This window comes from Nycticebus coucang, chromosome 22 (genome assembly GCF_027406575.1).
Source record: "Nycticebus coucang isolate mNycCou1 chromosome 22, mNycCou1.pri, whole genome shotgun sequence".
NCBI lineage: Eukaryota > Metazoa > Chordata > Mammalia > Primates > Lorisidae > Nycticebus > Nycticebus coucang.
Genome location: NC_069801.1, coordinates 28795864 through 28817511, shown reverse-complemented (window position 1 = coordinate 28817511; position 21648 = coordinate 28795864). Strand labels below are relative to the sequence as shown.

Here is a 21648-nt window from a genome sequence, read left to right as displayed (position 1 = left end):
TGGCAGTTTCGAATCCAGCCCGGACCCGCCAAATAACAATGAGGGCTGCAACCAAAAAATAGCTGGGCATTGTGGCAGGTGCCTGTAGTCCCAGCTACTTGGGAGACAGAGGCAGGAGAATCGCGTGAGCCCAGAAGTTGGAGGTTGCTGTCAGCTGTGATGCCACAGCACTCTACCCAGGGAGACAGCTTGCAGGTCTGTCTCAAAACAAAAATAAATAAAATAAAATAAATAAATAAATAAAATTAAAAAATTAGGCACATTTGGTGGAGTGCACCTATAGACCTAGCTATTTGGGAGGCTAGGCCAGGAGGATAGTTTGAACCCAGGAGTTGGGAGGCTGCAGTAAGCTATAATGGCACCACTATGCTCCAGCCAGGGCAACACAGTGAGACCCTGTCACAAAAAAAAAAAAAAAAAAAAAAAAACAGAAAAAGTAACAAAGCTGAACATCAAAAATCGCAACTACAACAAAGTAAAACACATTGAATATATTAAAATTCATGAGTTCATAACATCACTCCCTCCCAAACCTCTCTTTGGGGAGTTAACAGGTTATCAATTCATTCTTCTGAAAATTGGTAAATAAAGGAGAAAAAATATGCATTTACTTTGGTTTCCCTGAACAAATGATACTACAAAGTAACCAAATAATTGAGGAGGCAATTCTCTATGGAAGAATTCTAGTTAATAAATACCAGGAATCCATAAATTTTGTGAGCAATTTAAAATAGTTGTCTATTTTAATTAAACAAATGAAAAGAGGCTCGGCACCTGTGGCTCAAGCGGCTAAGGTGCCAACCACATATACCTGAGCTGGCAGGTTTGAATCCAGCCACCCTGCCAAACAACAATAACGGCTGCAACCAAAAAATAGCCAGGCGTTGTGGCGGGCACCTGTAGTCCCAGCTACTTGGGAGGCTGAGTCAGGAGAATTGCTTGAGCCCAGGAGTTGGAGGTTGCTGTGAGCTGTGAAGCTACAGCACTCTCTCTACCCAGGACGACAGCTTGAGGCTCTGTCTCAAAACAAAAAAAAAAAAACAAATTAAAAGAAAGAAAACCACTATTCTAACAAAATAATAGACCTTGGCAACAATGATCATTGATTGATAAATTCATTAAGCGAAAAATTAAGAAGAAACTATATTTGGATCCCACTAATAAAACCTAAACCAAATGATCGATTTAGTATCACTAAAAGTTGGATAACCACTTCTTTGTCTCCTGGAAAGATTCAGCAAGAACGCATAGCATGGGCTCGGACCCTGTGGCTCAAGCAGCTAAGGTAAGGCACCAGCACGTACACCTGAGCTAGTAAGTTCGAACCCAGCCCGAGCCCACCAAACAACGATGGCTGCAACCAAAAAACAGCCAGGCGTTGCGGTAGGTGCCTGTAACCCAAGCTACTTGGGAGGCAGAAGCAGGAGAATCGTTTGAGCCCGGGAGTTGAAGGTTGCTGTGAGCTATGATGCTACAGCACTCTACCCAGGGTGACAGCTTGAGGCTCTGTCTCAAAAAAAAAAAAAAACAAACAAAGAAAAAGAATGCATAGCACTACTTGGTGCCTGTAGCACAGCTGTTACGGCACAAGCCACAACACCCATGCTGGTGGGTCAAAAGCCAGCCTGGGCCTGCTAAACAGCAATGACAACCACAACAAAAATAGCCGGGCATTGTGGTGGGCACCAGTAGTCCCGGCTGCTTGGGAGTCTGAGGCAAGAGAATTGTTTAAGCCCAAAAGTTTGAGGTTGCTATGAGAGCTGTGACACCACGGCACTCTACCCAGGGTGACGACGTAGTGGGATTCTGTCTCAAAAAAAAAAAAGGAATGCACAGCACCATAAAGATGGCTATACTTACCAATTTGTCTGGAACAATTCTAATTATGGCTATTTTCCCACTATAATGTTTAAAATTGTAAACTTTTCCCACTATAATGTTTAAAATTGTAAACCTTCTCACTCTCAAAATTCTCAATGTAAATAAATTATACAATTAATAAATTATACAATCACTATATTATAAATATTTCTGGCCAAAGAAACTGAACCAAAATTTCTCAATCAAGTCCTACCAATGCAAGCTCTCATCTTGGATACAACTGAAATGTTTGGTAAATTTTTTAAATAGGAGGTGGAGCAAGATGGCGGCTGAGTAACAGCTTCCCTGCAACTGGGCATGGTGAGTCTGGGGAGATAAAACTCCAGGCATCTCCGGCTGGTGGGATCTGCCTATAATCATCTCTTTGAGGATACAGGGAGTCAGCAAGGGACTTCTGGACCCCCAGAGGAGGACCAAAACAGTGGAAAACTGGCAAGTGGTTGCGTGTGTTCAATCAACCTAAAGCCGCTAGCAGCCATAAGTACAAGCAGCAGTGAGACTGCAAACCGGAAAGACCTTACCTGTGAACTGTTTCAATGTTTTTGGACTTGGCACTCAGTTGAACTGCCTTGGGGAGAGCTTGAGCAGGAGTGTGGAGAACTTTGGGCATTGTCTACGGCCCCAGACTGAGCCGCTGAGCGGGACCGAGCTAATAGTGTTCGGTTGTGGGCTGCAGGGAGCCACTGTGAGAGAACTGCCCCAGCAAACTCAGGGTTGCAGAGCAAGGATCAGGCGAAAGCTAGTAATGTACTGCCTGAGCACCCTAAAGGCGGGGACTGAGCTGCCTTACAGCCTTACCCCTCAGGGGCAGAGTTAGACCGGTTTTGGCGCACTGGAGCCTCCGGCTATTGTGCTGGGTAGAGTGCCATGGCATCACAGCTCTTAGCAACCTCAAACTCCTGGGCTTGGCGCCTCCCGGACCTCCATAAGAGCTGAGCCGTGACCCCTGACCTGCAACCCACGCCTGCTGGGCCTCCACATGCCCTGACCAGGAACTGCAGGACCCACATAACCATGTGTCCACCTTCCTGTACCCTCCCTGCCTCCACACCAGCTCGCTCATCTAGCCAGGCACTCTGGTAGCCACGTGCCTTCCAGAGCCCTCCCTGCCTCTGCGGGGAGTCTCTTTCTCCGGGCCAGAGACTGCTGGAGCCTTGGGCTCTCTGTGCCAAACTCACTGCGCGCCAGGCACTCTCACAACCATGCATAACACCTCCCACCCTGTTGCTGGATATGGGTGTATCACACTCCGCAGCTGCTTCCACAACCAGAACTCCCCGGCTGGGGCAGCCCCAGAGGAACTACACAGGGTCACTCCCTACAAACATCAAAGCAACAATAGAGTGATCCCGCTGGGGTCTAATCTTGGAGAGACACCTCCCCAACTCTGAGGACTGCCAGAGGTAACAGTGAAAAACAATCATGAGGTGAAATCAACAAAAAAACTCTGGCAATATGAATAATCAGAGTAGATCAACTCCCCCAAGGATCAATGGGGCAGACACAGCACAAGATCCCATGCACAAACAAATAGCTGAGACGTCAGAAATCAATTTCAGAATCTGGATAGCAAATAAGATGGAATTAAAATTCCAAGCAGTAAACCAAAAGATACCTCAAGAATTCAACGAATTCGAAGACCAAATGACCAAAGATTTTGACACATTGAGACAAGAAGTTGCAGCCCTCAAAGATCTGAGAAACACAGTAGAATGAATCTCTCAGTAACAGAATGGAGCAAGCAGAAAAAAGGATTTCTGACATTGAAGACAAAGCTTTCAAACGCTCCCAAACTCTCAAAGAGGAAGAGAAATGGAGGACAAAAACAGATCACTCTCTCAGAGAGCTCTGGGATAATTCAAAGAAAACCAATATTCATCTTATACGGATCCCCGAAAGCGATGAAGTGGCTTTACAAGGCACAGAGTCTCTTCTCCATGATATTATGAAAGAGAACTTTCCAGACATGCCAAGAGATCCTGAAATTCACATAGCAGACGGATTCAGAACTCCAGCATGACTCAACCCAAATAAGACATCCCCCAGACACATCATAATCAATTTCACTAAAGTTAATAGGAAGGACAAAATTCTGAAAGCAGCCAGACGAAAGAAAACTATCACCTACAAGGGCAAGAACATTAGAATAACTGCAGATCTCTCTGCTGAAACTTTTCAAGCTAGAAAAGGATGGCATTAACTTTTAATCCCCTAAAACAAAATAACTTTCAACCCAGGATCCTGTACCCAGCTAAACTGAGTTTCATTTACGACGGAGAAATTAAATACTTCAATGACATTCACATGTTGAAGAAATTTGCCATAACTAAACCAGCTCTCCAGTATATTCTCAGACCTATCCTCCATAAAAACAACCATAATCCTCCATCACAAAAATAAACGCACCCAGAAAATTTTAATCAAATTCCAACTTCAACAGTCACAAAAGGATTAAAAATGTCCACCGGACTTTTGAAAGGCTTATCAATATTCCTCAATTAATGTGAATGGTTTAAATTGTCGTAAAGGAGGCACAGGTTGGCTGACTGGATACAGAAACTCAAGCCAGATATCTGCTGCATACAAGAATCTCATCTTACATTAAAAGACAAATGTAGACACAAGGGGAAGGGATGGTCATCTATACCCCAAGCAAATGGAAAGCAGAAAAAAGCAGGCATTGCAATCCTCTTTGCAGACGCAATAGGCTTTAAACCAACCAAAATAAGGAAGGATAAGGATGGACACTTCATATTTGTTAAAGGTAATATTCAATATGATGAGATCTCTATTATTAATATTTATGCACCCAACCACAATGCACCTCAATTTATAAGAGAAACTCTAACAGACATGAGCAACTTGATTTCCTCCAGTTCCATAGTAGTTGGAGATTTTAACACCCCTTTAGCAGTGCTGGATAGATCCTCCAAAAAGAATCTAAGCAAAGAAATTTTAGATTTAAACTTAACCATTCAACATCGTGACTTAACAGACATCTATGGAACGTTTCATCCCAACAAAACTGAATACACATTCTTCTCATCAGCCCACAGAACATACTCCAAAATCGACCAATCCTAGGCCACAAATCCAACGTCAGAAAATTAAAAAAAATAGAAATTATTGCTTGCATCTTCTCAGACCATCGTGGAATAAAAGTTGAACTCAATAACAATAGGAATCTGCATATACAAAAACATGCAAAACATGGAAGCTAAATAACCTTATGCTGAAGGTTAGATGGGTTATAGATGAGATTAAGAAGGAAATCACCAAATTTTTGGAACAAAACAACAATGAAGACACAAATTATCAGAACCTCTGGGATACTGCAAAGGCAGTCCTAAGAGGGAAATTTATAGTACTGCAAGCCTTCCTCAAGAAAACAGAAAGAGAGGAAATTAGTAACTTACTGGGACATCTCAAGCCCCTGGAGAAGGAAGAATACTCCAACCCCAAATCTAGCAGAAGAAAAGAAATAAGTAAAATCAGAGCAGAATTAAATGAAATTGAAAACAAAAGAATTATACAACAGATCAAAAATCCAAAAGTTGATTTTTTGAAAAGATCAATAAAATAGATAAACGTTTGGCCAACCTAACCAGGAAAAAAAGAGTAAAATCTCTAATCTCATCAATCAGAAATGAAAAGACGAAATAAAAACAGACCCCTCAGAAATTCAAAAAATCCTTAACGAATATTACAAGAAACTCTACTTTCAGAAATAGGAAAATCTGAAACAAATCGACCAATACTTGGAAGTACGCCACTTACCAAGACTTAGCCAGAACGAAGTGGAAATGTTGAACAGACCTATATCAAGTTCTGAAATAGCATCAACTATACAAAATCTCCCTAAACAGAAAAGCCCAGGACCAGATGGCTTTACGTCAGAATTCTACCAAACCTTTAAAGAAGAACTAGTACCTATATTACTAAACCTCTTTCAAAATATAGAAAAAGAAGGAATACTACCCAACACATTCTACAAAGCTAACATCACCTTGATCCGTAAACCAGGGAAAGACTCAACAAGAAAAGAAAATTATAGACCAATATCACTAACGAATATAGATGCAAAAATATTCAATAAGATTCTAAAGAACAGACTCCAACAACACATGAAAAAAATTATACACCATGACCAAGTGGGATTTATCCCAGGGTCTCAAGGCTGTCAACATATGTAAATCTATAAATGTAATTCAGCATATAAACAAACTAAAAAATAAAGACCATATGATTCTCTCAATTGATGCAGAAAAAGCTTTTGATAATATCCAGCATCCCTTCATGATCAGAGCACTTAAGAAAATTGGTATAGAAGGGACATTTCTTAAACTAATAGAGGCCATCTACAGCAAACCCACAGCCAATATCGTATTGAATGGAGATAAATTGAAATCATTTCCACTTAGATCAGGAACCAGGCAAGGTTGCCCATTATCTCCATTGCTCTTTAACATTGGAATGGAAATTTTAGCCATTGCAATTAGGGAAGAAAAGGCGATCAAGGGTATCCACATAGGGTCAGAAGAGATCAAACTTTCACTCTTCGCAGATGATATGATCATATATCTGGAAAACACTAGGGATTCTACTACAAAACTTTTAGAAGTGATCAAGGAATACAGCAATGTCTCAGGCTACAAAATCAACACCCATAAATCTGTAGCCTTTATATATACCAACAACAACCAAGCCGAAAAAAACAGTCAAGGACTCTATTCCTTTCACAGTAGTGCCAAAGAAGATGAAATATTTGGGAATATACCTAACAAAAGACGTGAAAGATCTCTACAAAGAGAACTATGAAACTTTAAGAAAAGAAATAGTTGAAGATGTTAACAAATGGAAAAACATACCATGCTCATGGCTGAGAAGAATCAACATTGTTAAAATGTCTATACTACCCAAAGCAATATGTAATTTTAATGCAATTCCTATTAAAGCTCCATTATCATATTTTAAAGATCTTGAAAAAATAATACTTCGTTTTATATGGAATCAGAAAAAACCTCGAATAGCCAAAACATTACTCAGCAATAAAAAGAAAGCAGGAGGAATCACGCTACCAGATCTGAGACTGTACTATAAATCAATAGTGATCAAAACAGCATGGTATTGGCACAAAAACAGAGAAGTAGATCTCTGGAACAGAATAGAGAACCAAGAGATGAATACAGCTACTTACTGTTATTTGATCTTTGACAAGCCAATTAAAAACATTCAGTGGGGAAAAGATTCCCTATTTAACAAACGGTGCTGGGTGAACTGGCTGGCAACCTGTAGAAGATTGAAACTGGACCCACACCTTTCACCATTAACTAAGATAGACTCTCACTGGATAAAAGATTTACACTTAAGACATGAAACTATAAAAATACTTGAAGAAAGTGCAGGGAAAACTCTTGAAGGAATCAGCCTGGGTGAATATTTTATGAGGAAGACTCCCCAGATAATTGAAGCAGTATCAAAAATACACTATTGGGACCTGATCAAACTAAAAAACGTCTGCACAGCCAAGAACATAGAAAGTAAAACAAGCAGACAGCCCTCAGAATGGGAGAAAATATTTGCAGGTTATACCTCTAATAGAGGTCTAATAACCAGAATCCACAGAGAACTCAAACGTATTAACAAGAAAAGAACATGTGATCCCATCTCAGGATGGGCAAGAGACTTGAAGAGAAACTTCTCTAAAGAAGACAGACTCAGGATCTACAAACACATGAAAAAAAGCTCATCATCCTTAATCAACAGAGAAATGCAAATCAAAACTACTTTGAGATATCACCTAACCCCAGTAAGAGTAGCCCACATAACAAAATCCCAAAACCAGAGATGTTGGCGTGGATGTGGAGAAAAGGGCATACTTCTACATTGCTGGTGGGAATGCACACTAATATGTTCCTTCTGGAAGGATGTTTGGAGAATACTTAGAGACCTAAAAATAGACCTGCCATTGAATCCTATAATTCCTTTACTAGGTTTATACCCAGAAGAGCAAAAATCACAATATAACGAAGACATCTGTACCAAAATGTTTATTGCAGCCCAATTCATGATTGCTAAGTCATGGAAGAAGCCCAAGTGCCCATCGACCCACAAATGGACTAGCAAATTGTGGTACATGTATACCATGGAATATTATGCAGCCTTAAAAAAAGACAGAGACTTTACTTCTTTCATGTTTACATGAAAGATAGAGCTGGAACATATTCTTCTTAGCAAAGTATCTCAGGAATGGAAGAAAAAGTATCCAATATACTCAACCCTACTATGAAGCTAATTTATAGCTTTCGCATGAAGGCTATAACCCAACTATAGCACAAGACTATGTGGAAAGGGCCAAGGAAGGGGAAGGGAGGGGGCAGGTTAGGGTGGAGGGAGGGTAATGGGTGGGGCCACACCTACCATGCATCTTAGAATGGGTACAGGAGAAACCTACTAAATGCAGCATACAAATGTCTACATACAATAACTAAGAAAATGCCATGAAGGCTACTTTGAACAGTTTGATGAGAATATTTTGGATTGCATATGAAACCAGCACATTGTACTCCTTGTTTGCACTAATGTACACAGCTACGATTTAACAATAAAACAAAAAATTTTAAATAATCTATGCCTAGAATTTATCCCATGGATTCTGATTAATTGATCTGAGATATGGCCCAAGAATCAAGATAATTAGAAGCTCTCAGATAATTCTAAAGTTTCAAACCGAAGTTGAGAACCACTTCTATATACTTTCTTCTAATTTGTGGGAAATAAAAGGGTAAAGGAACATGTTAAATACCTTAACAAAGATTCAATCAGCCAAATCAATAATGTGGAAAGTTCTCTTGGAAAAATGACTTAATTTTTTTAACAAATAGATAACATGGGAGAAAAGCACACGGTATGGGTATGGGTTAGGGAGGGGAATGGTTAAGGTTAAGAAAATCTTAAGGCTCGGCACCTGTAGATCAGCCGCTAAGGGCGCTAGCCACATACACCAGAGCTGGCAGGTTCGCATCCAGCCTGGGCCTGCCAAACAACAACTTCAACAAAAAATAGCCGGGTGTTGTGGCAGGCACCTATAGTTCCAGCTACCTGGGAGGCTGAGGCAAGAGAATCGCTTAAGCCCAAGAGTTGGAGGTTGCTGTGAGCTGTGATGCCACTGCACTTTACCGAGGGCAACACAGTAAGACTCTGTCTCAAAGAAAAAAAAAAAGAAAAGAAAAGAAAAGAAAAACTTAAGAAGGCCAGGCTGAATCTTAGCACAATGGGAGGCCAGGGCAGGTGGGATTGCCTGAGCTCACAAGTTTGAGACCAGCCTGAGCAAGAGTGAGACCCACCACAACCCCCCAACCCTGTCTCTAAAAATAGCTAGGCATTGTGGTGGGAGCCTGTAGTCTCAGCTATTGGGGAGGCTGAGACAAGAGGATTACTTGAGCCCAAGAGATTATAAAGTAGCCGGCATTGTGGCGGGTGCCTGTTGTCCCAGCTACTCGGGAGGCTGAGACAGAAGAATCACCTAAGCCCAGGAGTTGGAAGTTAGTGTGAGCTGTGATGCCACGGCACTCTACCGAGAGCGATAAACTGAGACTCTGTCTCTGAAGAAAAAAAAAAAAAAAGGTTGGAGGTTGCTGTGACACCACGGCACTTTACCAAGGGAGACATAGTGAGACACTGTCTCAAAAAATAAAAAAAAAAAAAAAAAAAGGGCGGCGCCTGTGGCTCAGTCGGTAAGGCGCCAGCCACATATACCAAGGGTGGTGGGTTCAAACCCAGCCCCGGCCAAACTGCAACCAAAAAAAATAGCCGGGCGTTGTGGCGGGCACCTGTAGTCCCAGCTACTCGGGAGGCTGACACAAGAGAATCGCTTAAGCCCAGGAGTTGGAGGTTGCTGTGAGCTGTGTGAGGCCATGGCACTCTACCGAGGGCCATAAAGTGAGACTGTGTCTCTACAAAAAAAAGAAAGAAAGAAAAGAAAAGAAGGGTGGTGCCTGTGGCTCAAGGAGTAGGGCGCTGGTCCCATATGCCAGAAGAGGTGGCGGGTTCAAACCCAGCCCTGGCCAAAAAAGAAAAAGAAAAACCAAAAAAAAAAAAAAAAGGAAAAGAAAAGAAAAATTTAAGAGACATAGAAACCAAATGAAATGTGCAAATCTTATTTGGATAGGAATTTAAACAAATCAAGCATAAAAAGACATTTAAAAACTCAGAGAAATCTGAACACAGGTTAGATTAAGGAACTCTTTGTTAGGTATACAGTATTATGGTTGTGTTTGTTAAAAGTTCTTATCTATTAGAAATAGACACAGAAGTACTGATTGACTAAATGATATGATGTCTGATACTTCCTTGAAATTATTTCAAGAAAGGAAATTCGGAGGGAGAGAGGAGGAGAGAAGGAAGGGAAGAAGGCAAAGGGGGCACAGAGGAGAGTAAGAAATGAGAAGTTAGTTATTCAGGATGTTTTCAAATGTTGAAAAGCGTTCAATTGTCAAAACCAGGTAATACAAACATAGGGTTTTCATTTTATCATTCTATATTTGTGCTTAATATGAAATTATGAAACTTTTTTTTGAGACAGAGCCTCAAGCTATTGCCCTGGGTAGAGTGCTGTGGCATCACAGCTCACAACAACCTCCAACTCCTAGGTTTAAACGATTCTCTTGCCTCAGCCTCCCAAGTAGATGGGACTACAGGTGCCCGCCACAACGCCGGGCTATTTTTTGGTTGTAGTTGTCATTGTCTTTTGGTAGTCCCAGGCTGGATTTGAACCCACCAGCTCTGGTGTATGTGGCTGGCACCTTAGCTCCTTGAGCTACAGGCGCCGAGCCAAAATTATGAAACATTTTTAAAATTTTTTTTAATTTTTAATTTTAAAATTTAAATTTTAAACTCTTGGGCTCAAGTGATCCTCTTGTGTCAGCCTCCCGAACAGCTGGGACTACAGGCACCTGCCACAGTGCCCAACTATTTTTAGAGATGAGCTCTCGCTCTGGCTTAGGCTGGTCTCTAACCCATGAGCTCAGGGCAATTCAACCGCCTCAGCCTCCCTGAGTGCTAGGATTACAGGCATGAGCCACTGCGCCTGGCCTCATTTTAAAATTGTTTAATTTTTGCTTATAAATGTATAGTATGCAGATCAGTATTCAAAAACTTAAATTTGTAAGACATGTTGTGAGATGAAAGATGACACATATGATCTTTGACTTCAAAGAGCATACAGTGGTCAAAGAAGGTACTATCTTTGGTCAAATGCAGCTAGTTAATACTTCTGGGAGACCATAAAGATGACATGAATGAAATTAAAATAACATTGTAAATAGTCCCCAAGTATAAGAAAGTAGATGTAGGTTTGCAAAGATCAGATAAAAAAACTTACTATCAAGGCTAGGCATGGTGGCTCACTCCTGTAATCCTAGCACTCTGGGAGGCAGAGGCGAGTGGATAGCTTGAGCTCACAAGTTCAATCAGAAGCAAGACCACGTGTCTACTAAAAATAGACAAACTAAGCAAGAGGATAGCTTGAGCCCAAGAGTTGGAGGTTGTTGTTGAGATATGACACCACAGCACTCTACCCAGGACAGCAGCTTGAGACTCTTGTCTTAAAAAAAAAAAAAAAAAAAAAGGTTACTATCCCCAAATTGCTAAATACCAGAGATTGTACCATAAACTGATTTTGGAAAGCTGATTCTGTTACTATTGGATTGAACCACATGAAAATACCATTTCTATAAGTTAAATATTAGCAGTTTTGTAGCATTGAATAAAATACTAGTGTATGATACCTTGCTTTTTCTTTCCTTTGCTATAGTTAGCACATAGTAAAATAATCAGAATGTTAATATTAAAAAACATCAGTCTTCGGGCGGCGCCTGTGGCTCAGTCGGTAGGGCGCCGGCCCCATATACCGAGGGTGGCGGGTTCAAACCCGGCCCCGGCCAAACTGCAACCAAAAAATAGCCGGGCGTTGTGGCGGCCGCCTGTAGTCCCAGCTACTCGGGAGGCTGAGGCAAGAGAATCGCTTAAGCCCAGGAGTTGGAGGTTGCTGTGAGCTGTGTGAGGCCACGGCACTCTACCGAGGGCCATAAAGTGAGACTCTGTCTCTACAAAAAAAAAAAAAAAAAACATCAGTCTTCAGCAGTGCCCATAGCTCAGTCGGTAGGGTAGGGCACCAGCCACATACACCCAGAATGGTGGGTTCCAATCCAGCCCAGGCCAGCTAAACAACAATGACGATTACAACAATGGTAAGCGCCTGTAGTCCCAGCTGCTTACAGCACTGGGAGGCTGAGGCAAGAGAATTGCTTAAGCCCAAGAGTTTGAGGTTGCTGTGAACAGTGACACCATAGCACTCTACCAAGGGCAACACAGTGAAACTAAGCCTCAAAAACAAAAAAAAAAAGGTCTTCTTTAGTGCTTGATCTCCTAATATAGAATTCAAAATCACCTCTTAAAATTATATACAAATTATAATTTTACATTTATGCACTTACTTTTTTTTTTTTTGCAGTTTCTGGCTGGGGCTGGGGTTGAACCTGCCACCTCCGGCATATGAGGCCAGTGCCCCACTCCTTTGAGCCACAGGTGTCGCCCTTTTAATTTATTAATAGTTTATTTATCACTCATATTCACAGCTCAGGAACACAGGTCAGTGACAAATGTCTGTGTAAATCAGCCCAAAGAAATTTTTTTTTTGCAGTTTTTGGCCGGGGCTGGGTTTGAACCCACCACCTCCAGCATATGGGGCCAGTGCCCTACTCCTTTGAGCCACAGGCGCTGCCCCCAAAGAAATTGTTTATATTCCAAACACTTTACGGTCTGAAAAGACACCAGCCTTCCTCATCTCCTCAAAATCTTTCATAGAATCATAATTTCTGTAGAAATCTGCATATGCCTTCTTTCATGGTTCAGCCACAGCAAACATATAGAAAGCTGCAACCCAGGGATACAATAAATGCTCCAACAATATGAATCCACAGGCACCTGGCCAAAAGGCCACGCATCTGAGGTTTGGCCAAAGCACTGGAAGCCATGGTAGTTACTTGGTAGTCCTTGATGGGTTTGCCAACTTAATGTGTCCTTCCCGGATGAGGTACACACAAACTACCCTTACATTTTCTTTTTAAGAAAATCATTCTGGGTGGCGCCTATGGCTCAGTGAGTGGGGCGCCGGCCCCATATGCCGAGGGTGGTGGGTTCAAACCCAGCCCTGGCCAAACTGCAACAAAAAAATAGCCAGGCGTTGTGGCGGGCGCCTGTAGTCCCAGCTGCTCGGGAGGCTGAGGCAAAAGAATCGTGTAAGCCCAAGAGTTAGAGGTTCCTGTGAGCCGTGTGACACCACGGCACTCTACCCGAGGATGGTACAGTGAGACTCTGTCTCTACAAAAAAAAAAAGAAAATCATTCCATTTTCCAAAAATAAATAAATAAATAAATAATTTATTCTTTTAAGGCTGGACATGATGGCTCACACCTATAATCCCAGCAATTTGGGAGGCCGAAGTATAAGGATGGCGTAGGGCCAAGAGTTGGAGGCCAGCCTGGACAACACAGTGAGACTGCCTTCTCTATAAAAATGTTAAAATTACCCAGGTGTGATGGTAGGTTTTAAAGTATTTAGTGTGTACTTTCTAAAAAACTAAACACATGAGTTGCAAATATGTTTTAAGATGATCTCAAACAAGATTTCTTAGGGAACAAGTTAATTTGATGCTTCCTGAGAAGTAATTTACATCAATTTTACTTAAATGTAATTCAAATTATTCTTTTTTTTTTTTTTTTTTGTGGTTTTTGGCTGGGGCTGGGTTTGAACCCACCACCTCCGGCATATGGGACTGGCGCCCTACTCCTTGAGCCACAGGCGCCACCCTAATTCAAATTATTCTAACATCCATAAATTCCAAATAGCTTTTTTCACAAATGATAATATAAACATTTATCATAATATTTCTGGATAAACAAAACTCCTAACCTGTGTTATACATCGAACAGTACAAGTTTTAAGTGATACTAGTACCTGGGTTAGCCGAAAAGATTACATTATGATCTTGAGCAAAACTCTATGCCTCAGTTTCTATATTTATAAAACGAATAATAATAGTGACTATACTTCATGGAATTAATGAAGCTTGAAAAATATATTACAAAAAATATTGAGAACGACTGGCACTAAAGGGTTTATAAATACCAAATATTATTTACAGATGCCTCTGACAGTTACAGATAGGAAGCATTATGAAAACTCAGTCATTGTCAATACTAGGATGACCTTTTCAAATGTCTCTATAAAAAGAGCCAATGCAGGGCAGTGCCTGTGGCTCAGTCGGTAGGGCACCGGCCCCATAGACTGAGGGTGGCAGGTTCAAACCCGGCCCCGGCCAAACTGCAACCAAAAAATAGCTGGGCGTTGTGGAGGGCGCCTGTAGGCCCAGCCACTCGGGAGGCTGAGGCAAGAGAATCGCTTAAGCCCAGGAGTTGGAGGTTGTCTCTACAAAAAAAAAAAAAAAAAAGCCAATGCATTTTTTTTTTTTTTTTTTTTGCAGTTTTTGGCTGGGGCCAGGTTTGAACCTGCCACCTCCAGTATATGGGGCCAGGGCCCTACTCCTCTGAGGCACAGGCGCCGCCCCCAATGCACTCTTAAAGCAGACATATATTTAGTACATACGATTCACAAATATTTGAATCTGTACCACCATGTTTTTAAGTAATACATTTAACAAGAAGATAGGGAAAAGTTCATTAAGAAATTAAAAGGGACCAATCTTTTGCAATTATTTTATTATAAAAAAATAAAAGTAACAAATTCAAAATAAAACTCCCAAATCCCATCACATAACAAGTCAACATTGTCATTTGTTCATGCTATTTTGTATTCTCTGTCTACAAGCATGTTAAACTTTTACATATTTATAATATTATGGTAACATTTGATAGTCTGTATTTTTACTTAACAATATATACCATGAGTATTTTTTCCACTTTGCAAAATTTTCACCTTTATACTCCCTTTCCTTTCTCATGCCCACTCCCTGAATCAATGGGTCAACTTTCTCCAAGTTCATAGATATAGATATAGATATAGATATAGATATAGATATAGATATACAAGCATTCATAGACAAGTATGTAGGGTAGCAAAAAAAGGTCAGGGTGTCTCAGGGTGCTTTTTGGTTTTGTTTTGTTTTGTTTTTTTTTACAAAAATGGAAGCATATTACTTATACATAACGCTCTTTTTAAACATATCAAACATATATGCCTCAAATTTAATACACACAAAGTTTAAGAATGAAAACAGATACAACTTAACTAGACCAGGTAACAACACATACATTTACAAAAGTTATTATTTTGTATGTGAACTTTCAAAAGATACAGGGAACAGGGATTTAACAATAAAATATGGAGGCCAGATTTACTTAAGACCTCATACTTCTGAGACAGTTTATTATAACAGCCACATAAATAATTCAATTATTTATAACAAGTACACCTAATGAATCTTAAAACCTATTTAAGAAAACAAAAATTAAGAGAAAAGATTAAAAAAAATTTTACAATCTTAAAAAAAAGTCCATAAATAATATCCCCCAAATATCCTGACTTTAAAGTATATGTATGTATGTGTAATACAGGCCTTCATACAAAGGGACTGAGATAGGAACTTGTTCTCTCTATACCAGAGATGATAGATGGATATAATGCTGGTCCACCTACATCTCAGTTCCCCCATGTTCACAAATTGAGAGATTGGCATTCAAGTATAATCTGAATATAATTATCCCAACTGCCCACAGGCATGAAAATAACATATCAGATAGGCCTGCAAAAATTTAAGGTTGTTAACCCAAGGGTCTTAAAATGCAGTTACTCTCCCATCTCACATAATCCATGACAATCAGAAGAACCCTAAATCTGGATCAATAAAAGCATGTGGAATAAAGGATGGTATGGAAGATTTACAGAAGCCTCCCAAATTACAAAGCACAGAACTTGGTACCCAAGCCACAGAACCTCTGTTATAGTAGGTAAACTTAACAAAAATCAGTTAAGTCTTTTAAGTTCCTATTATGTGGAAGTCAACAATTGTTGGAAGTTGCAAAAAGCAACAAAATGGACCCTGGAAGAGCCAGCATCAATTATCTTAAATGTCTGTAAAGTATCACAGCACAATGCCTAGCATACAGCTTATGAAATAGCAGAGATGCTCAACAACTTTTTTGACTTATGATTATAAAGGTCAAAGGCAGTAAGCATTGTAAATACAAAACCAAGTCATGAACAAAATTTCAGATTAAATAACCTAAAGTTATTAACCTACGTCTATGTTGACAGCATGTTTTAACTGCATCAAGGCAAAAAGACAAATTATTTAAAGAAATTCAGCATAGTCCCCACTAATCTGCTTGGAGTACACATATGGAATCCACAGAGTTTGGCACATGCACACACACAAAAGTGGGGAAATAAGGCACTTACACCATTCAAAACAATCCTACTGAATATTCTAACCAAATATCAAAACAAAATGAATTATAGATCTAAAAGATCCATAACTGAATGTAACCCTCCTCTGCAATGAAATGGGTCATATAACGGGGAAAACCTCAAGTACGGCGTATGTTATATTTTGTTTAAAATAATAAAGTTTTAACTGCTACCAGTGTGGCAAATTTTAAGTGTACAAGAGAAAGAAGGACCCATTTAAAATCTAGTTGAATTTGTTGCCAAAGTGCATATGGATGTTTTCTATAACATTCTAGAACATTCTATCTTAGCAGGGCATAGATGCTTTCTAGAACATTCTAGAACATCCTCTCTTATGATAGCATTAGTAACAACTAAACACAGAGATCTCCCTGAATTAACATTACACATCTAAAGTAATCTACCCTATATATTTTAATTGGACATTCCATATGCCTTCATTCAAGCAAGTAAGGATCCAGTTTAAAACTGATCAAAACTTGAAAAACAATTTAAAACTTCAAAATATACGCATTCCATACCCAATATGTATGCTAAAGAACTATTTAAACATACCATTATACAGTTTAACTTGCTCTATCTATGACTAATTATATGAGGAGAACCCAATACTTTTATAAGACTGTCAACATTAAATTTTAATTGCTTGGTTCAGCGCCCATAGTTCAGTGAGTAGGGCGCCAGCCACATAAACCAAAGTGGTGAGTTCCAGCCCGGCCCAGGCCGGTAAACAGCAATGACAACTGCAACCAAAAAATAAATAGCCGGGCATTGTGGCAAGTGCATGTAGTCCCAGCTACTGGGGAGGCTGAGGCAAGAGAATCGCTTAAGCGCAAGAGTTTGAGGTTGCTGTGAGCTGTGATGCCATAGCACTCTACTGAGAGCAACACAATGAGACTTCTGGCTCAAAAAAAAAAAAAAGAAAAAATTGTTTTTAATTGCTCAAAATACAATGAGTCATTAAAAGAAGGTGGATAGGGCGGCACCTGTGGCTCAAGGAGTAGGGCGCCGGTCCCATATGCCAGAGGTGGTGGGTTCAAACCTAGCCCCAGCAAAAAAAAAAAAAAAAAAGAAGAAGAAGGTGGATAAATATGTGAGAAAACAAGCACAGTACAAGGTGAACAGTAGAATCTAAGTGGCTGGATAGATGGAAGCTCCCTGGAAGGTTTTTAATTTTACTAGATAGTTGAAAATATTTTCCTAATAAACTGTTGGAAAAATATACTTTAACATCTCTATGGTTATTTATAATCTAAGCTTTCAAGGAGAGAAACATAGGTTAAAGAAACTCCCATGTGACATCCAACAGTTGATACACTACAATGGGGACAAACCAGTATTCAAATTCTAACTCAATCTCTTAACTAGCCATCTGATTTTTTTTTTTTTTGGAGACAGGAGTCTCACTATGTCACCCTTGGTAGAGTACTATGCTGTCACAGCTCACAGCAACCTCAAAGTCTTGGACTTAAGCGTTTCTCCTGTCTCAGCTTCCTAAGTAGCTGGGACTATAGATGCCCACCACGACGCCCACTATTTTTGTTGTTGTTGCTGTCATTGTTTAGCAGGCCGGAGCAGATTCGAATCCACCAGCCCCGGTGCTTGTGGCCGGCGCCCTAAACACTGAGCACAGGCGCCCGAGCCTAGCCATCAGATCTTAAGGTATGTTACTTAAGCCCTCCACACCTACATTTCCTCATTTGCAAATAAGTTAGAAAGTTACTATGAGGGCGGCTCCTGTGGCTCAAAGAGGTAGGGCACCGGCCCCATATGCCAGCGGTGGCGGGTTCAAACCCAGCCCCGGCCAAAAACTGCAAAAAATAAATAAATAAAAATAAAACAAAGCAACATGGCTGATTTAAAAAAAAAAGTTACTATAAGGTTATATACTTCATACAAAGCGCTAAGCCCAGTGTCAAGGATACAGTAAGCACTCAAAACGTTAGCTACAGTATGAGATTTATAATTTTATGTTAAATTGAAAAGGCATTCTTAATAACGTAGGAATTTTTTACCCCGACTGTTTACCACAATTGATGGTTTTTAGACCATTCCGAAAAGATTCCTAAAGGAAACAATGCTTATGGTGCTAAGTGGGTAAGGAAGTAAAAGAAAAGTGAAAAACACTGCTCAATAGATAATACAGTATTGTTTGCCACCTGAAAAAAAATCATTCAGAATAAAAAAAAAAAAAGTTTCAAGACAAACTTTAAAAGATATTCAACAACTCCTATGCAGAACTGGCTTCACCTCTGCAGGTTAATTGGTACGTCCTCGTTACGACAAAACTTGTCATACTCTCTTCCACGTCTTTAATTGCGGGTAAAGAGGATAGGCTTGAACCTGACATTTATAGTTGCCAAAATCTTTCTCCTAAATCAGGACATGCCAACGACCCCATTTCTTCACAGGCAAGGCACCACCTCCACTTTGGTCTTGATAACGGTTACAGGGGGAGGGGAAAGGAGGCAGGAAAATGAATTCTCGATGATGTTACTGAAGAACTCTCCCGGTTATTTCTCACGAGACCCCTACACGACTTATTCCCGCCACCGCCACCACCACCACCCCCACCTGACCTCTCCCCAGTTTAAACTTCCAGACACTGATTTACTGAAGATGCGCGTGTCTTCCCCGGGCAGAGACGACCCACCCCCGTGCTGGCCGGGGAGGAGCGGACGCAAACAACACCCTCCGCCCCTCCCCCCCACCAGCAGCAAATCTTTGTCCCACCTGCCGAAGGACCACTCGCCAGCGCGCTCCAAACCCAACATTGCCTTAGACCTGTCCGCAACCTGGCCCCAACCGGGCCTCGGAGACCCCTGCACCAGCCTGAGCATGGCCCATTCCCGGCCCCGGGCCGCGCCCCGCCCCCCGCCGCCCGAGTTCTGCCTCACCTCACCTACCCTCTTTCGGGGGCCCGACTCCACCTCTCTCTCCGCCATGTTGGGCCCCGCTCGGAACCGCTGCGGCTCCCGGCGCGGTGGCGGCGGTACCTCTCGGCCCCCGGCCCCCGCCCACACTGCAGGCACGGCCGCCTCGCAGCAGCTCCCTCGAACCCGGCCGGGCCTTGAGCTGAGCAGGCAGGGGGCGGATACCGCGCGCCGGGCTGCAGATCCTGAGAGCCCACGGGTGTGCGCGTGGGCTGTAGGGCCTGTCGGGGAAAGGGGGGGGGCAGCCGGGGAAAGGGGGGTTAATGGCCTCCAAGGGGCCCCGTGAGTAGGATTATTTTCTCTCAGAGAAATTCCTCCGCCTGCGGTTTCTTAAAGGGATCACCAAACCAGCCCCTTGCGCGCGCCCCTGATGCGCAGGCGCACCTTAAGTCCCTCCTTCCTTTCCCACCAAGCCCCCGGTCCTGAGCGTGCGCGGTAAGTGGCCCAGGGTAGGCCAAATCCTGCAAGTCTCTTTGCTGCCAGCAGCTGCTCCCACCACTCAATTATGGCCGCTCCCTTAAAGGGACCATGACGCAGTGATGGAGGAGGAATGAAAGAAATTAATGATAAGACAATCTGGAGAATTGGGTGAAATGTCATTGAGGGGTCCACATTACCATCTCACACCTGAATACAGAGATACCTTTGAAAAGGGAAAATGATAAGCTGAAGTTTTCAGTGGACCGCTAAACATGAGGCATCCCAACCAATGAAGGAGCCAGACAGTCATCTCAAGGAAAACCAATTTTCCTGCCTTTCAACAGTTTGATCTGAAGCAAAGGGCATAGAGTGTCATGAACCAACTCCTAACCTCAAAATCAAATCCTTCAGATCATGAAGACTGAACCAACAACTGAAGATAATTTCTTCTGTAGTGCTTTGTCCATAGAATATCAAAATGGGGAAGGATCTTAGGGAACCATTTACTTCAGTGCTCCAAATGGCAAAATTGCAGCTTGATCATGGGAAGTAATTTACTCCAAGGTATGTAATGGCCAATGTGGAACTAGAATCGAGATGAGTCACAGTCTTCCAAGCTTTTCAGTGACCCAAGCGGTCTTCAAATTTATCAAGAGATAATTTTGTTTTAATCTGGTATCCCTAGAAGATTAAAAATGGAAATACCCTGAGAATTCAAGAATATTGCAATTCTCCTAGGAAGAAGTGATGATTTGCAGATGATGTGTGCCGTCATCCACCACCATTGAAGGAGCTTTTAAAAATCTGATTTGAAGGATAAGCAGGAAACCAGGAAGTAGATTTGGGTCTATCTTTCCCTGAAACTTAGACTGGGTACTAAGCTGAAGCTGAGGATGGCTGAGCAGAATGAGGGTTTGATTCGTTCCTCTTCTATCCATGCTAGTCTTCCAAGCCTCAGGTGGAGAAAAATCACCTTAATGGAATTGATAATAATAGCTTAGGCGTAATGGGTAGCACTGTCCCATAGCAGAGATACAAAGACGTTGCCCCCATGACAAGACACATTCAAATGGGAATGAGCTACTCAAAATCACAGGATAATGAGGTGTAACTTCTGTGTGTTACTTTAACTTTTGTGTATCATTTGGTAGCTGTTTTAAAACTCGGAAGTTTCTGGGCGGCGCCTGTGGCTCAGTGAGTAGGGCGCCGGCCCCATACGCCAAGGGTGGCGGGTTCAAACCCAGCCCCGGCCAAACTGCAATAAAAAAATAGCCGGGCATTGTGGCGGGCGCCTGTAGTCCTAGCTGCTCGGGAGGCTGAGGCAAGAGAATCGCGTAAGCCCAAGAGTTAGAGGTTGCTGTGAGCCGTGTGACGCCACGACACCCTACCCGAGGGTGGTACAGTGAGACTCTATCTCTACACAAAAAAAAAAAAAAAAACTCAGAAGTTTCTGAATCTATGACATTTTGCTGTTCTGTGACATTTTGCTGACCAGGCTCCAGCTGGTCCTGGTACTCCTTTCACTTCACCCCTGGATAAGGGAGAGGAGAAAAGGACAAAGAAATATGTTCATGGCTCGGCACCTGTAGCTCAGGCGGCTAGGGCTCCAGCCACATACACTGAAGCTGACAGGTTTAAATCCAGCCCGGGCCAAAATATAGCTGGGCGTTGTGGCGAGCACCTATAGACCCAGCTACTTGGGAGGCTGAGGCGGGTGGATTGTTTGAGTTCATGAGTTCAAGAGACCAGCCTGAGCAATAGCGAGACCCCATCTCTACTAGAAATGGAAAAACTGAGGCAACAGAATTGCTTGAGCTCAAGAGTTGGAGGTTGCTGTGTGCTATGATGCCATGGCACTCTACCCAGGGCAACAGCTTGAGGCTCTGTCCCAAAAAAAAAAAAAAAAGAACTGCAATAAGCATTTTGA

The 21648-nt window shown here is 41.7% G+C and overlaps 1 protein-coding gene across 3 annotated transcripts in view; it reads right to left on the bottom strand.

Moving 5' to 3' along the window:
* ZMYM4 (zinc finger MYM-type containing 4) overlaps positions 1-19648 on the bottom strand; it is a 181324-nt gene extending 161676 nt beyond the window's left edge. Inside the window, exon 1 of one of the 3 annotated variants that reach the window (XM_053576721.1) lies at positions 19275-19648. In XM_053576721.1, coding sequence (XP_053432696.1) covers positions 19275-19313 — 39 coding nt within the window. In that variant the 5' untranslated portion in view covers positions 19314-19648. The remainder of the gene's footprint in view (positions 1-19274) is intronic. The other 2 variants (XM_053576722.1, XM_053576723.1) reach the window with 2 other exon arrangements.
* Positions 19649-21648: the final 2000 nt, after the last annotated feature.